At 45.5% G+C, this 20,758-nt stretch overlaps 2 protein-coding genes across 2 annotated transcripts; both read right to left on the bottom strand.

Moving 5' to 3' along the window:
• Positions 1-1,722: 1,722 nt before the first annotated feature.
• Positions 1,723-5,504, bottom strand: LOC135383052 (endothelin-converting enzyme 1-like). The gene is made up of 3 exons (XM_064612688.1): positions 5,444-5,504; positions 1,990-2,088; positions 1,723-1,934 (listed from the first exon to the last, which is right to left on the bottom strand). The coding sequence occupies exons 1-3, from the start codon at positions 5,498-5,500 to the stop codon at positions 1,743-1,745; spliced, it is 348 nt and encodes a 115-aa protein (XP_064468758.1). The 5' UTR covers positions 5,501-5,504; the 3' UTR covers positions 1,723-1,742.
• Positions 5,505-5,547: 43 nt separating this feature from the next.
• Positions 5,548-20,531, bottom strand: LOC135383051 (neprilysin-1-like). Its single transcript, XM_064612687.1, has 18 exons — positions 20,459-20,531; positions 19,484-19,581; positions 19,273-19,424; positions 18,807-18,896; positions 18,510-18,677; positions 17,619-17,792; positions 16,074-16,163; positions 15,396-15,616; positions 12,082-12,249; positions 11,091-11,174; positions 9,585-9,941; positions 8,340-8,438; positions 8,211-8,288; positions 7,474-7,580; positions 6,043-6,104; positions 5,928-5,979; positions 5,795-5,862; positions 5,548-5,730 (listed from the first exon to the last, which is right to left on the bottom strand). Exons 2-18 carry the CDS (start codon positions 19,561-19,563, stop codon positions 5,567-5,569), a joined length of 2,214 nt encoding a protein of 737 aa, XP_064468757.1. The 5' UTR covers positions 19,564-19,581; positions 20,459-20,531; the 3' UTR covers positions 5,548-5,566.
• Positions 20,532-20,758: the final 227 nt, after the last annotated feature.

The raw sequence follows: 20,758 nt of genomic DNA, 5'->3' as shown, positions 1-20,758 counted from the left end.
CACCTGGTAAGAAGAAATGCCGTTGACCGCGTGATTCTGGGTGGCGGAGTTTTTTTATTATTAGAATCCAATGACACGTTTTCTGGTACACCCTGTATACCCATGTGAACGCCCACTCTCGAACGGCTCATAGTCGTAAGAGGTCTTCCATCCTTGTTTCTCCAGCCACGCTCGGCAGAGGGATTGTTCTTTCTATCCCGCTATGTTTGATATGTTGTTCTGTTCTGTTCTATGTTTTTATGTTCTGCTTGGCGGTTCTAGCTTTAACTCTTGGAACACTTAGTTGTTCCCGCTCTTCGTTTTTAGGGCGAGAGCTGTACTATTTTTCAAATGTGACGTGGGCAAGCTTTCGCTTGTCCTATCCTACAGTTGGCAATACGATGTTTTATGTGGAGTGTAACAGTTACGTGACTATATGAAGCAGATATCTATGCGAGTTTTGTCGGCTAATCCTACAACTGACAGAAAATCGTGTAGGAGGTAGATAAGGATTATTGTTTGAGGTGCTTGTTTTGGTGGTTGTCAGAAAACGAAATGAAGCAGCGCCTTGGAAGCGGCAAAAGTCGAAAATAAAGGTATGGTCCAGTTAGGCATTACAAATCACTAAAATCGCCTAGCCAAGACATATTTCACGCACTTGATATCATTGAACGCGTTAACTGTTTACCGTCCCCAAAAAATATATTCTACGCCTGACCATCTGGACAGGTCATACTTTCTCGTTTACACGATGTTTGAGGTTTACGAGACCTCAGTGAGAGGCTCTCGTCTTCGTTAACATGAAGTACAGTGCGAGGTATACAGGGTGTTTCAGTTAAATTCCCGGGCTAAATAATTCGCGAACCGGTGCACCAATCGAATAACTTTCTTTTTTACAAGTATCTGTCCAATACCGCCTACAAGATGCGCACCGCGTGAATGAGCGGGAGGCGCTCATTATTTAAATAAAAATGCAAATGAGTTTCTTAAAAAAGCGTAACTTCTAAAGCAGGGCGCTGTCGGTATTAAAATGGGTACTACCCCTTTTGGGACCTTCAGTGGACACCTTTCAGAGAAAAATCTGCCACCGAAGCGGGTCATTTGTTGCAGTAATTAATTGGTTTCGGTTTATGTATTTTTGTCGCGGCTGGTCGCGGCGAAGCGCCAAAAAGACGTTCTTTCACTCCCTTATCCATCAATGAATTACGTCCTTACACCAATGAATTACACCAATGAATTACGTCCTTTTGCGCTTCGCCGCGACCAGCCGTGACAAAAATACGTAAACCGAAACCAATTACTGCAACAAATGACCCGCTTTGGTGGCATATTTTTCTCTGAAAGGTGTCCACTGAAGGTCCCAAAAGGGGTAGTACCCATTTTAATACCGACAGCGCCCTGCTTTAGAAGTTCCGCTTTTTTACGAAACTCATTTGCATTTTTATTTAAATAATGAGCGCCTCCCGCTCATTCACGCGGTGCGCATCTTGTAGGCGGTATTGGACAGATACTTGTAAAAAAGAAAGTTATTCGATTGGTGCACCGGTTCGCGAATTATTTAGCCCGGGGATTTAACTGAAACACCCTGTATAGAACCCATACTCCTAATTGTACAAAGTTCGATAAATCATTACTGTTTTAGATCGGCATATTTTCTACACATTTTTCTTCCTTAAATGATCCATGTTGCAGAGAGTCAGTAAAACCTTGTGTTCCGGACTACAGGATCGCAGACTCATGCGATACACAGAACGGCTGCGTGTTTATTTCTCGTATTTCATCCAGGTGGTGCACTTGTGGACGGGGTTCATGGGAGAACCAGGCGGACACCCAAAGATCTTGCCGAACTTGTTGAAGTTCATGAGGGGAACATTGACTCTGTACCTGGCAGGGATGGCTCTGCCTTCGATCACGATATCTCGCATCGCAGATTTGTCCATATTCTCGCAGAGGCCCTGATGAGAGAAATGACATTAACGTGCTTTGCTCCACAAATAGTTCATCGCTTACCAGGGCGAAGGACAAGAAGAACACTTGATTAAACGCAGTTCCGTCGATGTGGTGGATGGTGTGCTCTTTCAGGGAACTTGCGTGGGCTTCTCTGTACGCCTGCGAAGAAAGTGTTGAGGCCATTCTTATGTGTCACGTCAGCAGAAGTTCGCGTAGGCGAACGTCCGAAATAAACAACGCTTCGCTGTGTCCTGGACAAAAACATGCTTGTGTCGCCTATAATGAGATTATGTTTGTGTTCAGCCTTTGCACGACGCACGAAGTAGTCTGCCAAACCTACCAGAGTTATTCCGTCGGATAAGTTACACTGCAGCGCCAAAAGGTGCTGCCTGTACAGCTACTGCATAGTTTCGGTGTCGCGACTACTCTTTGCGACGTAGAGTGATGCTACTTATTGCAGCCAATGAGAACAAGAATATAGGGCGGGACCGAAACGTGCCGTTCTTAGGTTGAACACGTCTACAGGAATCTATATTGCTTCGAGGATGAAGTGCACTGGCAGTGTTAGCCAGATTAACACACAACGCTTAAACGCTTCCCAAAACCATACTGCCATACTATTGTACTACGTATTGCCGTACTAAAACTTTCGTAGTGCGTTTCGTATAAGGGCCGCCCTCGGTGGCTCAGTCGGTAGCGTGTCCGCCTGTTGATCCCAAGATCGCGGGTTCAAACCCAGCCGAGGACGGTGGCAACTTTGTAGAAGTTGCTCAGAGAGCGTCTTCCGCGAGGGAAGTTAAATGTGGTGTGCCCTGTGTCGAGATTTCTGCGCACGTTAAAGCACCCTCAGATGGTAACATTAATCCACAGACCCGACCACTGTTGCATTGCTCATGATCGCAGTTGTCTCGTGACGTAAAGCCCGAAATTATTTGGGAGAGGGAGAAGGGTGAAATCCCCTCTCCCATGCAAAGTACCCGAAACAAAGTATAATGGAATTTATCTACCAGCTAGCCTGCATTTACGCCATTCTGTCAAAGTACCCGTAGAATCCCTTCCGGAATAATTTTTTTCAGTTGCTACGCTACTGACAAAAAGAACCGGTAACGGGAGCCTCACCTTCGTCATTGGAGAGTTTTAGTACATTGTACGCTACCCCCTTTGCGCAGCGCGCGAAACCATCAACGCTATCCCTTACGTACGCAAAGATGATAGCGTACGATGCACTAAAACTCTGTATTAAGTGATTTGCTCTTTGCTGTGATCACAATAATTGCTCTGATCACCGATGTCCTTGGGCCCCCACCGGCTCAAACCTTTTTCTTTTTTTTCATGACTTTGATAGAGCCCTACCGACGTGGTAAATGCTGCATATCTCTGAAAGTTCCCCGCAGTGTTCCTCATAATTTTCTTTTTCGTTCCGTCGCCCGCAAACAACAAACCGCCTGCTTAATAATGTGTGAGTGGCGCCCGGGTCCGAGATCGTGTCCCTTCCCTGAAAAATAGCCTAGCAGTACCCATGCCTATGTCTTCTGCACACTTTAAGCTACAGGACCTGTTCAGCATGTTTTCCTTGTTGGACGAGTCACTTACGTGCACTATATCACGGCGCAGGTTGACTCCTAGTCTCCTACAAGTCAACTCCGCCCACAAATTACTCCGCGGCAGATATAGGATGACTGGACGCAAAGAGGTCATTGTCCCTTTTTGCGTCAGATAATATAGCCTGTTAAGACTGGCCCCACGACAGCACATTGCAGCAGGAATTGTACTTCTCTACTGATGGTGCCTGGTGGCGCTGCGGTATTTCTCATGGCGCGCTATTGAGACTCCTTATCTCCAACGGCGTTTGAAGTTGACGAACTAGATTTCTTTTTCTTTTTAAGTTGTGTGTGTGTCCTATAAGTGTGTGTGCCCGCATGCTTCATCCTGCGATAGTCGTGACGTTGCCCGCTGGAGTTGACTCTTTCTCGTACATGGTTTTGAAAACACACGTCAGGAAACGCGTCCTTATTCAAGTTCACAAAACGTTCCGTCAATGAAGCCCTGGCAGCCTAGTCCCCGCTGTCTTCTCGTACACCCCACTCCCAAAGTGTGAATACATTCTCCAGCGGCGGAGATGTACTGGGTGTTTCAGTTAAATGCCCGGGCTAAATAATCCGCGAACGGCTGCACCAATCGACGAACTTTCTTTTTTACACGTGTCTATCCGATACCACCTACAAACTGTGCACCGCGTGAATGAGTGGGAGGCGCGCATTATTTAAATAATTGTTTTATTATTATTAAAAAAAATGTCGCGGCTGGTCGCAGTGCAGCGCAAAAGGACGATCTTCTACTCCCTTATCCACCAATGAATTACGTCCTTTTGCGCTTCACCGCGACCAGCAGCGATAAAATAATGTAAGCCGAAACCAACTAGTTACAGCAACAAATCACCCGCTTCGGTGGCAGATGTTTCTGTAAAAGGTGTCCAGTGAAGGTCCCAAAAGGGGTAGTACCCATTTTAATGCCGACAGCGCCCTGCTTTAGAAGTTAATTTTTTACGAACTCATTTGAATTTTTATTTGAATAATGAGCGCCTCCAACTCATTCACCCCTTGCGCAGCTTGTAGGTGGTATCGGGCAGATACTTGTAAGAAAGAAAGTTCGTCGATTAGTGCACCCGTTTGCGAATTATTTAGCCCAGGGATTTAAGGCGGGTTCACTCCTTAAGAAAGTCTGTGGGAAATTTTTGTTCGCAGGGTTTCCGTAAACCTCGCTAAATCCCTACACGAAACAAGTACAGACGGGTTCTCCACGAGTTTATCTAGGGAATTACACATTTTTGAAGGCTTGACGCGATCCAGTGATTTTTGGCGAATTAAAGTTTCTCAAATTTTCGATACATGGGAGCCTATGGGAGATGCAACAAAATCGCTTCTCTCGGCCCGCCTAGGGTTGCAGTCTGAGAATTGATTGCAATCAAGAAATTCGACAAGGTTGCTGCAGCCTTCCATATACCAGCGAATGAAAATAATGGCTTTGTCGTTTGATAACATGTCCAGCACGCTGGCGCCAATTATATTACTTCCTTAGAACGCGCCAGAAAAGCAAAGCAAACAAAATTTTGGGACCGTGCACACGACCCTCGCCGGAACTGAACATTAACTGCACTCTTAAAAATGAACTTCACCACATAGCACGCTCCTAGCCAACCATCATGTTGTCGTTTTTTTTTTAGTTCGATGTTTGCTCCGCGAAGCAACCGTGGCTGTGAGCGGCGTACAAGTGGCCAGCACGAAGGAGTGCGTGTAAGGGAGTTAGTATACGTCCTGGGCCGACTTCACGGGACCAGTGCCGACATTCTTCGACAAGTATTCGGGAAACCCAGGAAAACCTCAGACAGCACAGCCTGTGGTAGGATTCGAACCCAGCACCTCTCAGTATTCACCATGGCTTTGAGTACCAACGAGTGGGACGCCTTGACCCGATCGGACATGGCGCTGGTATATGTTGTCTCGTAATCACTCACCTCGTACAGGGGAGGAATAACCATGTTGTCGAGAATATTTTCAGGTAGTGTGGACATCCCGTCTAACTGCACGTTATATGACGAAAGTTACAGAACATATAATCAATTCCTGAGTTGTCGCATCTATGAAAATGTTTGCAATGTACTTGCCGTGGCGTTGATTTCTTTGGCGGTGATGTTCGAGTACTGTTTAATGAAGCAACGGGCGTCGTCACTGTTTGATGTGTTCAGAGTGGCGGTCGTGTCCATCCACACGGCCTTCTCACGGTCGGGGTCGTAAGTGACGCCTATATTAGCGTGAAGGGCGTCCTCTCATGAGAACACTCAGTTTTGTTGGAGAGTACCGCTCACCATTTTGAGGACACACTTTGGCTAGCTCCCTAGCGATGCGGAACGTCACCCGCGGGTCGTCGAATGGTCTAGTAGAAAAAGCGGTCAATAAAATAACGCAGTAGAAAGGCCAGGGGGCGTAAGAAGAACTCACAGGGTGTCATCGTCGTAGAAAAAAGGTTCGTGAAATAGTGACAGCGGAAGCTCTAGAACATGCGCATTGCAGTGTTAGTGACAGTGCTTGTGGGCTGGTCGTTGAAGTTTCTTACCAAAGCTGTTGGCATTGGGGTCGTAGGAGCAGGACAGGTCGAAAACAGACTTTCGCCACTTGCTGCAAGAAAAAAGAATGAAAAGAGGGAAGTACGCGCTAGATAGAAAGTAATAGAATGGTTGGGTTGTAAAGCATTTAGTATTCGCAGTATTGTGGGTATTTGGGAGTAAATTAAAAGTCATTCGCGTATCACAAAAAATGACCTGTAGCTAGGTGCTCGACTTGTTCTCGCTCCTGGAGCTCAGTGCGTTCAGGGAGCCCTCTGTTGTTGCTTCAGCCACGCCACTGTCTCCGTTTACAACCTGACTGTCTTCTCGCAACCTAACGATGTATCCTACAACAATTCCACCATAGTCATACGCTCTCTTTGAAGCTCACTCAGAAGCGCTGCACGATGTTAGCTCCAAGCGTCAGCGAGGGGTGGAAACGGTAAAGGAGAGCGCTAGAGACAGGGATGGGCAGTATTTAAATACATTGTAATTAAAATACTATTTAAAATATAAATACATATATTTATATTTTGTATTTAAATACAGACTCGAAAAATATATTTATAATTATATTTAAATACCAATTTTCGGGTATTTATTCTTGTAAATACTTTATAAATACTCTTAAATACAGAATATACTGACTGATATCTTAAAGTTGCCCTGCATTTGACCTTTCGGGAAGAAGGGCGAGTTTGGGGCGCAATTATGCCGGGTTAGCGCTAGCATGCGAAATCGACAAACCATTTTAGATTGTGAGTTTTTCACTGTTGTTGCGGACAACGGTCGTGACTACCCGATTACATTCTACGAAGCATCTTCGTCAAATCTAACACAAGCATTTGTTCATCGGCACCTGTGGAGATGCTGTTCTCCTTTGCGAATATGATTGTACAGCCGAAGAGAAGACGCCTGAAAGAAGCAGTCTTCGAGAAATTTCTAATATTAAAATCGCCATGATAATCTAACAAATAAATGCTATTCTTCCTTGCTGATTTGTCCTTATGATCATCATTATTTCTGTAATTCCAGATAACATCTTCATCACAGTATTTATGGTAGTAGTTACGGTGTTTAAATACCGTATTTACATTTTGTATTTAAATACTCATGTTGAAAACTATTTATGAAGAGTATTTAAATATCCCTGTCAACAAAGTATTTTGTATTTATATTTAAATACTCAAAAAATGTATTTATGCCCGTCCCTGGCTAGAGAACACTTCCAAAGCGCACTAGCCACCAGGAATCCCCGAGGGAACAGTGAGAATATACTACGATTAGCACCTGTACTACGCCCTTCATTTGGTAGCTTTTATCGTTGCTTTTAACGGCGAAGTAGTTTCACAGAACAACCCTTTATGCTTGCAGCGGAACCTTCTGGTCAGGACGGTATAGGAAACGTAAGGGGAGTTGAGCAAAAGTGTCATCTTACGGACCTGTTCTTCCTCGATCCGTTGAGTGCGCTGTCCCACATTGCTCGACTGACGTAGGACCTCGCCACGTAGTAACCCTCTAAGGCGTTCCCGTCATCAACTATGGGTATCTACATAGAAAGAAGCGTTTCACTGGCATGGGGATTTGATACGAAACGCTACGACACATTGAAGCTGCGCAACATATCTAGTGAATAATATTGCTACAGATCCTGTGCGTCTCAGAAAAAAATGGGAGTACATCCTGTGTTCGGCTGTTACAAATGAGCAGATGAACCACTCTTAATTTTCTTTCGGTGATGAGAGAGAGAAAAAAGACAATAAAACTCAGAAACGCTCTTGAATGGGGATAGGGGTTCACACAGAAGAGGATATAGCGAATCAAGATCAGAAATGTGCATATGCAATCCAGTTCTGAAAGGTAAAAGGTGAATCCGCTTGTTGTACCTAAGATGCTAATGATCAGAGTTGGACTTGGTCCCATCCTGAGATGGGACATAAAGAACAGGGCACATGATTCCTTTCAGAACTTGCTTTAAATTCGTCATAGCCAGCTTCAGGGAGATGAGGACACATTTTAATGACGCTTGGCATAGTTGATGCTGTGCTCATCAGCACAGAAGTTCAACTAGCTCACCGAGCAGTGGACACTGCAGTCCCGTGTCACAGTTCCACCTTATAAGCGTGTTCACGTTGCAACGACCGATACTTAGTTTCAAGTAAAAATGAGGCTCACTCACTGGCTCGTAAATATCCGCATCCAGATTCAGGGCCTTCGAGATGTTTGGGGCGAAGCTCATCAACTTCAACTTTTGCAGCTGAGAAATTTGGTATTATATTGTAATGTGAAGTTTCCATAAATATAGTACCTTGGCGTTGCAGTCGTAGAAGCTCTGGTGCTTTGTCTTCGCATAGTCGTTGAAGAAATTGCTCAACGCTGAGACGACTCCAGTAAACTTTGCGAAGTGCTGAACAGTAAACGATAACGTACAAAGGCGGGGTAGTCAGCAACTTGACATGTTGGCTAAGTAACAGCAGCAAGATGCGACATGGGCAGAGTAACAGGAACACACAACCACAGAGGACGACGGCTGACTCTCAACGAGTAGAGTCAGCGGTCGTCCTATATACACTAACAACAAACAGTTGAATTCGTAAACTTATTTTGAACGCACAACTCCAATGACGGAAATTTGGTAACAAAAACATAAAGCAAGTGAGAGATACGGCAAGCCGGACAAGGCGTTGGCTTCAACATTTAAAGTTGTAGAAGTTGCGATGACTCCGACACGCGCTCCTCGTAATTACCTGAGTGCGGTTATGTCGCTGGCCCGTGAAGCGGCGCTGCTGTTTGGACATTATATGACATGGCACAGCATTGGATATAAGAGATACATCTGCTACAGATACGACCCGTTCGCTGCTGCTATTTTGCAGTTTAGTCACGCATAGGAATGTAACAAGGCAGACACTATATGCCACGAGCGCCAATCACACAACTCACACACCAGCTTTGGTTGACTTATACTTGAATATGAGTTTCATGTTTATGAAACCAACGTAATTTTTTTGTGTGTTTAATAAAATAGACCCCGGCGTTCAATACGACGTTCCCACATACGGCGTTCACAGGACACTCACCCTTCGCGTGTTTTCAAGCACCAAATTGCTGTGTAGGTTCAGGGGGGAAAATCGGTTGTTGTGATACGTTGAAACCCGGCAGATCACGTGTACGATCATACTACACCCTTGTCTAGTTCGAAGGCAAATGGCGTCTTTGATGGATTAAGCATCTTCTGCTGGTGGCGAACAAAATCTTAGTTGGCGGTCAGAAGGTCAAAAAGGCACGGAAAGAAGCTCGCCAATGAAGTGATCTTACCATCTACTGTTTTATAGTTTGCAGTAGCGTAACCAGAAAAATAATTTAGGTGCAGGGTTCTATGGGAAGTTTATATGGGGGAGGAGGATTTCATCCTCGTTTCCCTCTTCCAAATGCACTACCAAAGGTAGGGTTTAGGGGGTTTCAACCCCCTCCCCGTCTGGCTACGCCAGAGGTGGTTACTTCTGCCAATGTTTCTTGACGGTTCATAGCAATCTGTATAATGAAGACTCACATTCTTGAAATTGAGTGTGTTCCTCTTCGCATAGCTCTCGTAATGCAGTGCGTGCATCGTGAGACCCATGACGCCGTCCACGGCTCTCATACAGACGCGCCACCTCTCAGGCAACTCCTGATAGCCGAGACGCTGCCAGCTTCTCTTGGCCAGAAAATGCGCTTTTTTAGGAAGATAGACGGCCATGGTAGACATGACGCGGTAACCCAAATAGTTCATGAGGGTGTGCCTGGGTGTCGTCTCTAGAATTTTCATCAGCTTCTCCAGGTATTTCGAAGACTTCACCAGGACAGTGACGTTGCTCGTGATGGCCGCGTCGTCGTCAAACAAGGCAGAGAGAAACGCGGGCCAGTTCCACTGATAAGCAAATAAGCTCTGCATTATATATCGTTGCAGTTTATTTCGGGAACGTCATTCCAATAAGTTAATATCTAACGTAAATAAGCTAATATCTAAGATCTTCAATTCATGCCAAGTGGGACTCGCTCCGGTCCCGGACCCGTACATTGCCGGACCTAGGTCGGACCCGAGCCTCTGTTACCTATGGAAGAAGGAAACACAGATCGTCCATTTCGTAGAGATTTCCGCCGAACCCCTGTGGAGGACGCTCGTGTCAAAACCGCCATTACTTCCTGTCCACCATGTGATCCTCGCTAAAGTTTCGGTTTAGCAACGCTTTGTTGCTCGTGTTGCTTTCTGTCCTTGTATGCCTTTCCAAAGTCATTTACTCTTAAAATGTGAGCCCCATTGCGGAAGCAACGTTATGTTACCGTGTGCTTACCACGGCTGCGGCTGTCGTTCAACGGAAAGCAGCTCTGCATATGTCACGGGAATAAACTTTCATTTGTAAGTATACGCACTTGATCGGTTGTTTCGTGCACTAGCTGTGTGTGTGGGAGTCATCTTGAATCGTTCGTTTGAGAGCTGGCGCTGTGCTACAGCTGCACGTTCATTTGCTTTCCTCCATTGTTGTACAAGCATTAATGGCATTCTTTGCCACTTCAGCAACAAACGCACAAAACATGGCCACATCGTCACACAAACGTCGCTGCCACGAAGTGTTTCTAGTGCTCCGTGCTTGTTCTGCAGACCATAACTGGTCTTGTAATAGAAGAGTAAACCAAGAGTAGACCTCACACAGAACACACAGAAATAAAACTGCACGCGCGCGTTCATCACAATGAAGACAATAGACAACCACGACTCCAGACGTCTACTTTGGTAGCTCGCATGCGGATGCTCTTGGGGTCACGTGGTAGACAGGAGCATCCCAGAATGCAATGCGAAGACTGGCACGCCCGTCCCAACGAAAAAAAAAAGTTGGAAGGGCCGCTCCTGTGTTTCCCTTCCTCCATGCATACAAGGTATATGTATGTTACATATCACGTCCATGTGTACATAAGGACAACATGACACTAAGTTGTTCCTGTATTAATCATGCATCAATGCTGCAGTGATGATCGAATACACCAAAAAAATTATCTACACTGGTACTTCGTTACTAACTTTCTGTGAAGTGGGCAAGTCGTCCAACTTGACGGTGTCAAATTCCACGTACTCCGACAGCCATCCGGACGTGCCATCCATACCCTGCATGCGTGTGAGAGAGGAGTGAGATTTGGACCGTCGGTTCTACGTCAACAAGCAGTGTTGGCGGGAATTGCAGGACATTCTATCATTCTCCAAATTCTACGACTTTGCAGTTAAACGGTGGTATTTTCCACCTCTTCTATGACACAATGCATTGATAATCTCGAGCAGTTACGGCACCCTTTATATGTTATTTTTTTTCGTTTCCGTTTCAGACTGCAGCGGATTGTACGACAAACATGAGTTGTTCATGTAGCAATAACGATGGTCGCAGGTGACCTGTATTACATGCGCGAGGTCTTGGTTTGCACGAGTTTAGAAATGCCCTCAACTGCTTCAGGGAGCCAGTAGGAGAATCAGTTCAAGAAGTAGTCATTCTGGAGCGTGGGGGACAAATGGGGGCATCGATCACTCATGCTCGCTATCCTGACGCAACATCGCCCTGTAATTCTTACGTCACGGCAGCAGATGAGACCACGTCGCTCCGTCCGTACACGGTTGATTTTCAAGGAAGTTTTCTGCACATCGCACAGCGCGAATGTTTTGTATGGTGCCTCACGGTGTGCTGGTTGATGAACAAATCACAGAATGAATCTCGGTTTCGAGCAACTCTGAATATCATGTCAGTGCTCTTTCAACGCTCTTTTTTTTTCCTCTTCTTTTCTTTTGGAGCTCATAATGATACGTATGCACCTTGATGCCGAGGCAGCAGGTAACAATTCAAGTCAAAGCGCTGAATCATGAAGATTGTAGTCCCCGAGCCAAGAACACTTTCTGCGTATCTCTCTTTCGCTACGGTTTCTAGGCTACCCTATTGTGCCAACTGCCACGTTGTAAGAAATCCGCACACGTAGTGAACTGATGTCGCCCCAGGGCATCAATAACTAACAAATGGAAAGTGACGAACCTCCGCAAGTTGTTGCTCCAGATCGACGATCTCCGAAGCAAGTAACGCTGAGTCGTTGCGCTCGTTGACAAAATTCAAGGCATCAGTCACCTGCTGCTTGTACTCATTTAGATTGAACGCCACGTCAAAGTACTTGTGACGGCTCATGGATAGCCGCGGTTCGTCAATCTGCAGGCAGGCGTGATTGATCTGATGAATCATACTCGCATTTATCATATGTTTCATTCAGTGCAGTACTGAAGCGCTAAGGAACCGGTTTTACATTAGCGTTCGCAGTAGTTTCTTTGATGTTCCTCCTGTGCGACGCCGAAGGAACGTACGTCATGACATTTGTTGTGACGCCAGAGGTTTTCGATTTAATAAGTCGTGAAATATTCCTTAGACTGGAAAGATCGACAAACAGGAACGGCGCTCAACTTAAGAGCCTTTTTACACAAGGGGAGTAATTTCCGAGTGTGTCCTGATTTCGGATTTTGCACGTCCCTCAGGGCTCTATTCTACGTCGTTCCTTATTCCTTGTCTATAGCCACTACTTGTTTCGCATGCGAATGATGACATCGGACACGTGTAGAAGCTGAAACCCCGTCTTCACTCTGTCGAGGCGAGTTCAATTTGAGAAAATCCAAAAATTGCCTTATATTTAGGGTTCGTGGTTTTCGGCATTTTCCGAAAAATGCCGGAAAACACCCCCCGAATGATTTTTTCAGATTCGGAATATTCCGAAAAAATCCGAATTTCTCGTATCTTGACAGCTGCTACTCTTGGAACCGCAAAGGGAAATCCCCTTGGAATCTCCCGTTGTCAACTATTTCTCGAGCGTAGAATTATCTTCGGGCTGTGCCCTGACCTCAGCTCTGTTGTGCGGTCCGTGACCGCCTTTTGGTAGCACACGTACTTAGTGACACACCTATCTTTAGTGAATTTACTATTCAGAGCCTTTGTGGTCTGTTGTTGTCCGGTTAAAAAGAGATCACGAGTGTACGGAGCTCCCAAACGGTTTCAAAAGCCGATCGCTCATTCCCTGCCCTAGCCTTCTAGTTCATTTTTGTGTTCTTTGTATTCCTCTATCTACTCCCTTTCAGTTACGACTTGGAGTGACCCTTGTTTCCGTTCGTGAGGCACTTCAAGGCACGTCGAGGCACTTCACTGTATGAGGACTTATTATTATTTGTTCTATGAGATGAATCTCGTATGGATGATATAAAGCGCGAGTTTTTCGAATATGCTGTATGCCCTGCCCCTCAGGTGGATATATCTCCTATTCAGTTTTGGACGGCCCGTTCCAGCACATGGCCTTTGTTATCGCAATGCGCGTTAAGCATACTGGCTATTCCTGTTTCTAGCGCGAATGTTGAGCGCGCGTTCTCTAAACTGCGTGTTATTATTCGCAAGGAGCGAGCCGCTATGACAGATGCGAACATGCTGATGTACGCTTGCATCTATTACAACAAGAGGTAGTCTCCTTGTTTGCTGGTTTGGCACAGGAAATAAAAGACATTGTTAATGAAACCATGAATCGATTCACTTCTTTTCGGTTCGTTGTTACCTCGCGCGCAAAATAGGCTTTCCTTCATGCGAAATAAATAGATGCCCGTATTCGGGCATTTATTTTTTGGGCGGAATATAGATGCCGAAAAAATCCGATTTATAGTCCCCCATATAAATGCCGATAAACACCCCCCGAATTGGGTTGAAAATAAATGCCGAAAACCACAAACCCTACTTATATTGTCCTATCGTCCCCCTGAAAGGTGTCCCGAATTCGTTTTACTTTTTTTTTGGACGTCATGTTTCTACACGTGTTTCGTTCCTTGGGTAGCACATTTTTAGCTTACCCGATTATCAGATTTAAGTTTGCGCCAACACACCATATTTTTTGTTATGTCACATGCGGACTTCAATCTAATCTTCTAATCTAATATAATCAACTTCAGCAACTAATTCTACTATGTATCTATCTATTTTATGTGTACGTTCCCGAGTTATATGAATCCGCCAATACCTCAAATTTTAACCCCTTACTTTTGCCCCCCCCCCCCCCACCCCAGAAATTATCCTGTGAACTATTCTTTCATCAGGTGCTGAGTCATCTTGCGTCTCTACACTTACAGATTTGATCTTCTCAAACATAAAATGCACTTGTTGCCATCCGCCTTTCACTGCCCCATATTCCGTGCGAAATCCGGTTTCTTGCATCCCATTTTTGTGCTCAGTTATAGAATAGTATACCAATTACTTTATGGTCAACCCCTAGTCACTCATTATTCAAACGATGCATCAATGCATTTTTAAGGATGATTACACATTCGTTATTGAGTCTAACATATTTTTCTTCTTTCTTTCTTTTTTTATTATCGTGTGGCTTTAATTGCAACCGGTGCCTGCATAAGCAGTCATATGCTTGCTTCACGATCGTTCTTATCAGGAGCACTTCATTTACACTCATTTACAGGGTGTCTGTTTGTTAGTTTGTTGTAATGAAAAAAAAGAGGAGAAATTGAACTCGTCTCCTGACTTGTTCTGCTGCTCCTAACATAAATTCTCGCCCCCCCCGTCACCCCCCCCAAACATATTTCTCATGTGCTCTACTCGCAAGCTCGCCATTCACCATGCACATGTTCACTATTCAGAACCAGTGCTAGTGGACTTCATTTACAGGGTGATGAACACACACATTTACTCATTTATACTCATACAGGTCAGAGAACTCATGTACAGGATGGAAATTGATGTTCTGAGGCTGGATCGCAGGAGAAAGGACAACACCACACACAAGCCTCAAGTGCCTAAGAACCAACGAAAGAAGGAAGTCACTGAAAAGGTTAGCCAGCTGTAGGATTCGAACCCACGACTTCTGGATTTCATCATTTACAAGACTCGTCCTCACAGCACTCTTTACCTCGCATTAGTCATCTGCATTGTGCAATAAAACGTTTTGAACATCGTAAAAAATTACAATTCTGAGTCTCGAACAAAAAAATAGACAAACAAAACACAAGCCTGTAGGTGCCTAAGAATACTGAAGTGTCGAAATAAGGTAGTCATCGAAAACGCGAATCGCGCACCTGCACCAGTTGATTACCGGTCAAGTGCACTAAATTATTAGGCGTAAACGATAAGCGTAATTGGATAGCGCACCTAACCTGTATTCAAGAGGTGCGACTTATCGCCGGCTCGATGACTGCTCTTTCAATATTGAACATCGTCACAGAAGCAACAAGGCGGGAGTTAGCAAAGTAACACCGCTCCATTTAGTATCTACCCGACTATGCCGGTAACCTGGTAGGATTATGGGTCTCGCGCACTGCTTATACCTGAAGCCAGGGCTGCGGACCACCGTGACGAAGGTCACCCCGAACGCTGATGTAGGCAAAGGGATGGATGGCGAGATCTCGAACGATCATCCCAGTGATCTCCTCCAGGTCTGGATCCTTGCCGTCAGTGTTGTCGTCTCCGGATTGTAAAGGCCACTTTTCGAGGTACAGGTGTTGGAAGACGTTCCGCAGCGGCGCAAACCCTTTCAAGTCGATGGTGTCTACAAATTTAAGGACACATGAAAATAAATCCGGTGGATCGGCCTTCGAGGTGGTGGTTGTAGGGCTTTAGTTTTTCGGGATCACGTCTGGTGCCACGTTCTTTGGCATGGCAGTTGAAGAGATTCTATACGTTGAGCTAGTGAAATCTGACCCAATGGATGATTTGTTTGTCAAACTGTCATTGAAAACACGTTGTATTCAGTCTCGACACCTATGAAAGGAGCTCGTAGACAATAAAAATCAGTCGGTGGCGAAAAGGGGCAATGTGTGCCGGTTACAGATTCAGTCTGCCTGGACCGATCCTAGGTGCCCAAAATTTCCAGTTACGCATGCCTACAGACACACCTTATTCAGCATACCTTCTCTTCTTCAATTCCGGTATTTTACCTTGTGTGTATTGCACCTGTTGTGTTGCCAGTGTGGAGTATAAATAGACATACACCTGTATACACATACCTGTATCTTCACAAGCCTTAAGATGCGAGTAGAGCTTCGTGGTCGGCAGGGTCGTGTTCGCCATCATGTCCTTATAGATGCGGGAGAAATCTGAAATAAATGAATTTGAGTCTGAAATGTCTCATTCGAAAGTAAATAGTGAAGTCCTCACGACTTTTTTTCCTTCTTCAGTTTGCTTGGGTTCACTTTTCTTCGTCTTCTTCTTTTTTGGTAAGAGAAATAAACAACAAATTGTCTGCATGAACTAACCCACTGATACAAAATCAGGAAAGCTAGTGGATAAGCTTGCGACAGGAAAATATGGACGACGCGGAAAGTTCAGTTTCTCTCTCTCTCTGCGTGTACGAGTGTGTCTGTATGTGTGGTCCTTCGATATATTGAATAGCTCTGACGCTTACGGTGGTATTCCTAAACGATCCCCAACTCCATAACACTAAAACACCCATTTGGGCTTGTTGGTACATTTCCTTGACCATAAAAGCGCTAAAAGAGACGAACACATGCTCCATACCACGCCTCGAATCTTGCACCTCCACTAGACGGTTCGACGAGGTGCCATGTCGATCCCTCCCACGAGGAGCTGTTGTAGCAATCCTACTAACTATTAATCTTGCTAAAATCTATATTAGATTTTAAACACAACTATGGCGCGAAAAATGGGCACAGTAGGTTATTTCGTTTAAGATATTTCTTATATTTTTTATTTAAGACAACGTGTTCTTCGTTGTCGTGAGGCTGTTCACCGGCTTGTCAAACAAAGGCGGCAAAGTTCGAAACCCACCAAACTCGACTCAAGGAGCGCTGAAGCAAGCACTTGTGCTACCTCGAGGTAGTTGGGGAAAATGTGAAAGATTCCCTTTGCTCGAAAGACAATATGATCGAGGTCGACTTATGAAGCGCAAGAGCAGTGTCGAGCAGAGCCTCAAGTGGTGTGTGGAGTCGAGCATAGTTTAAGGATACGACTGTTAGTCTTTTCAGCGTAATCTTGTATCATCCTTCTCGTTGTACTCATATCAAGCGGGGTGCTGGCAGCGAAACGCATGGAAACACAGCGTAGACAGCTAGAGATGACTTCCTATTACCTCCCTTAATAAAGGACACATGTCCATTGCGTAAACCAATGGGATTCACGTATACGAAGAGCCAGAGTTCGATCTGGAGCAAGCATATGCAGCACTGCAGAACACTTCAGAACAAGAAAATCCGGAACGATGACAATGCAAACCCACCAGCGAAGAACGATCGCACACCTACTAAGAGCTTAGCGGAAGTTGTTGTATAAGTACACTGGGCAAGCTACAACAAGTCGGCACAGCGTGCCGCTGCTACTTTGGTTCGCAAGATGTGAATGTGAAAACAGTACTTTGTTCGAGCTCCGGTCGAATCTTGCTTTTTTCGACTGGGCAAGAATGAGCGCTTCACCGCGGAGAAGGTTGAAACACGCGAACCTCGCCCGGATGGAGGAGTTCTCCACTTCAGGTTGCGCAGTGGAATTCGCTAAAAGTTTCTCTATATGTGACACATAGTTAAGAGTGTATACTCGACCTTCAAGAAACCAGTAGACAGAGCCTTCTATCTTTTGTATGAGTGCGTCTTCAACAGACCACCGTAGTCTCGTAGGTGGCAGCGGGTTCTGTTCCTTCCAGTGGCCGCAGACAAAGTCGTAGAAGTCGTTGCAAGGATCTTTGCCGGAAGTAAACAGGTGCTTCATGTAGGAGGCTGCGTTCAAGAGGAGCACAGCGCATATTTATCAATTATGAAATCACGTCTAGGAAACCACGCAATTCAGCGCATGTCGGATTTGTGACGTATGAGAGGAGTATACGTCGTTCACCAAGAGTAGACTCCAAGGCCGGCGTCTATGTGTTGGTCCATTGGTTGAAGGGGGGGGGGGGGGGCACACTCCGAGATTTGCGCCCCCAGCTTGCGAATTTGTTGTTGTGCAATGCCAGAGTGAGGAGAGCAATCGTCTAGGCGCCACCGAGACGCCTTTCGGCTGCGACGATGGTTATATTCCGAAACAATGGCGGTGACCGCGGCGCGCGTGGTACGCTATAGCAAGACATTATTAGAAGGTGGTATTACAGGCGAAAACTACAAATTGTAGACTGTCATGTGGATCGAGAACGAAAATTTTTACTTTATGTGCCACATACGCGCGTTGGTTTAGAAGAGCATGCATTTTATGATCCACTGTCATCGGTTTGTGGGACGCCAAACACCGTGAACTCCCAGCCATCCGGTCGTCATTTTTGCAGGGGATTGCCTCCCTACCCCCCCGTAGACGCCGGCCCTGGTCTCTCGAGTTGCTAGAGACAATAAACGAACACAACATATGACTTCGCCATGATGAGTTTAGGCTTAATCAGGGAGATCCTGGTGTGGAGTGTAGATACAGGTGACTATACTATACTATACTATAGAGATCCCACTTACTCTCGCTCTCACAGGACTCATCGGAGCATTGCATGGCGTGCAATCCGGCTGGAATATCGTCTTCGCTTTTAGGTGCCGCTGTGCTGGATCTCATTGGGAACTTCATGCGGTACGTTCTTCGTGAAGATGGTATCTGGGCCAAACGTCGCCTTAAGCCTTTTGACGCAGCTGGAACATAGATAACAGAAGATGTTATACTATCCTATTACGCTCTCACCACGTTAATCTAAGTCAGTTGTCATTCTGTTCATTCTCTTCTTACGTTAGGTAAGAATGTATGCCAGAATATGGTGTTACCAGTGGTGGATTCCGTGCTGCGCTCATCAGTCCCCTTGTTTGTTGTCCAAGGATTCTGCTTTTGAAGGCTCAGATATTGAAGTCGAGCGTCTGTGTTGGACAAAGAAGACATGATGTCATCCTTACTCACACCCGATGTTCCCACAAAAGATACCTACGCCTTCCTATAACTAAATTACTCATCCTTGTCTGCAAGTAAATGGTCAGAGGATTGCTGGACCACTCAGACCAGAAAGTGAGCGTTAGCGCTCAGTCCTTTTTGTTGCACAGATATACCCATTATTTGGAAGTGTCCGGGGTACAACAGGTATGTTTCAACAGGTAGCACGGGATAAGCACGCCATTTCTACATGCAGGGGGCAGCAGCGATATGCATAAAACGACACGACATGACATTTCAATCTTTCGATGCGTGCAGCAGCGCGAGCGAATTATTGCAGTAATCATGTTAACAGGATTGACTTGCCTTCGGAGAGACCGATCATGACAGCGGGGAAGGCCATGATGACGACAACGAAGGCGATTCCTCCGGCGAGACCAAACCATTTGAGAGCATGGCTACGCCTCCCTCCTCTAGAACGGTTCACTTTCGTAAGTGCGGTAATGTCACTGTAGTCTCTACAAACAACAGAGCAACACTGTGTAAAAGGGACATTTTGAAAGACCTTCGAACTAACGGGACTGGTGAGGGCGGCGGCGTGTTTTGGAGGCCAGCGTTGGGAGGTCCCAAGCCGGCTCGACGTTCCGAGGTCATCATGCCAGCGTCCTCGTCGTCCTGCGTCGTACGTCATTTTTTTTTTTTTTTTTACATCAGCACATCTCAATTTACGTCCCCTACGCAACTATACGCACGCAAGCTCAAAAACCCATCCATGGACGATTGTATTGTAGATACAACTCCCAGCCACTCGCTTTCACTTTCCTTGATATGGGTTCGGTGAACTCTCTACCGCAAGTCACACATCGTATCTAATGCTTTGCTCCCCGTTCTCTCCGTTGAAGCCTTACGGGTTGCGACTAATGATTTAATTTGCATTGCATCACTTTCGCAGGTATATTTCCAGTTCTGTTCCGTCATTGCTGTTTTATGATATTTTGGGACATAGTGCCGTACCGTGACTGAACAGCTTTCGGCTTGTTGAACAGCGAGTTTTAGTACATGGTACGCTATCACATTTGCGTATGTAAGGGTTAGCGTTGGTGGTTTTGCGTACTGCGCAAAGCTCTTTCTGTTATGGACGTGCCCAGAAGCATTAACCCTATCCTTTACGTACGCAAATGTGATAGCCTACCATGAACTAAAACTGTGTAACATGTTCAGAAGCGTAGCAGTGCGGACGGATGATTCATGAAAAAGAACCAAGTATCTAGCCTAGCTTAACCTTTAGAAGAGGTTTGACAACTTGGCAAAAGTCGTACATAACAGTCGCACAAGTCACAAAAATACGCAGCGCCAAGCACGCCTGTGATACCAAATTGCAAAAAAAAAAAAAAAACTTCACTGCTTTGCAGCTTTTGTATATAGACATGAAAAATGTGGCACATCAAAATTATCGACCACTCCACCCCGCACCATAAGGTACAGAGACAATAACGTTCATGATTATAGCATAACACTGCAAACAGGAAAACTATCTGCGAGAGAATCTTACCCCGCAGTCCCCACTTGAACGATGGTTCTGAAAATAATGAAAAACGGGACCGCGAGGTTCGTTTTTCTTCTTCCGTGCCACTCGTGCTTGGCATCATTTATGGCCTCTACCGGCGGTCCCGTAAAATATGTAAACAACTACGATCAGTTACTTGCACATTCTGTGAAATTTTCATCTGACACTTGAACGGTTTTGTTCAATTACTGGGGACGAGATACTGGGGACGGCCACACCATAGAAGTCATAAGGAGAGGGGCTAAAGAAAAAGAAGCTGGGAAAGAGAGAGAAATGATGGAGAGC

The sequence above is a fragment of the Ornithodoros turicata genome, chromosome 2 (assembly GCF_037126465.1).
Source record: "Ornithodoros turicata isolate Travis chromosome 2, ASM3712646v1, whole genome shotgun sequence".
NCBI classification, from domain to species: Eukaryota; Metazoa; Arthropoda; class Arachnida; order Ixodida; family Argasidae; genus Ornithodoros; species Ornithodoros turicata.
The sequence above is the reverse complement of the archived record's forward strand: the minus strand, read 5'-3'. Positions and strand labels throughout refer to the sequence as shown.

Excerpts from the sequence above, each read along its gene's own strand:
- LOC135383052 (XM_064612688.1), bottom strand. The coding sequence starts at position 5,500 with ATGTCCACACTACCTGAAAATATTCTCGACAACATGGTTATTCCTCCC. Across the intron at positions 2,089-5,443 it reads TTATTCCTCCCCTGTACGAG|GCGTACAGAGAAGCCCACGC; the intron begins GTGAGTGATTAC and ends CTTTCTTCGCAG. Across the intron at positions 1,935-1,989 it reads TCTTCTTGTCCTTCGCCCTG|GGCCTCTGCGAGAATATGGA; the intron begins GTAAGCGATGAA and ends TTCTCTCATCAG.
- LOC135383051 (XM_064612687.1), bottom strand. The coding sequence starts at position 19,563 with ATGATGACCTCGGAACGTCGAGCCGGCTTGGGACCTCCCAACGCTGGC. Across the intron at positions 17,793-18,509 it reads TGAGTCCTGTGAGAGCGAGA|CCTCCTACATGAAGCACCTG; the intron begins GTAAGTGGGATC and ends TCTTGAACGCAG. Across the intron at positions 6,105-7,473 it reads AACGGATCGAGGAAGAACAG|CAAGTGGCGAAAGTCTGTTT; the intron begins GTCCGTAAGATG and ends TTTTTCTTGCAG.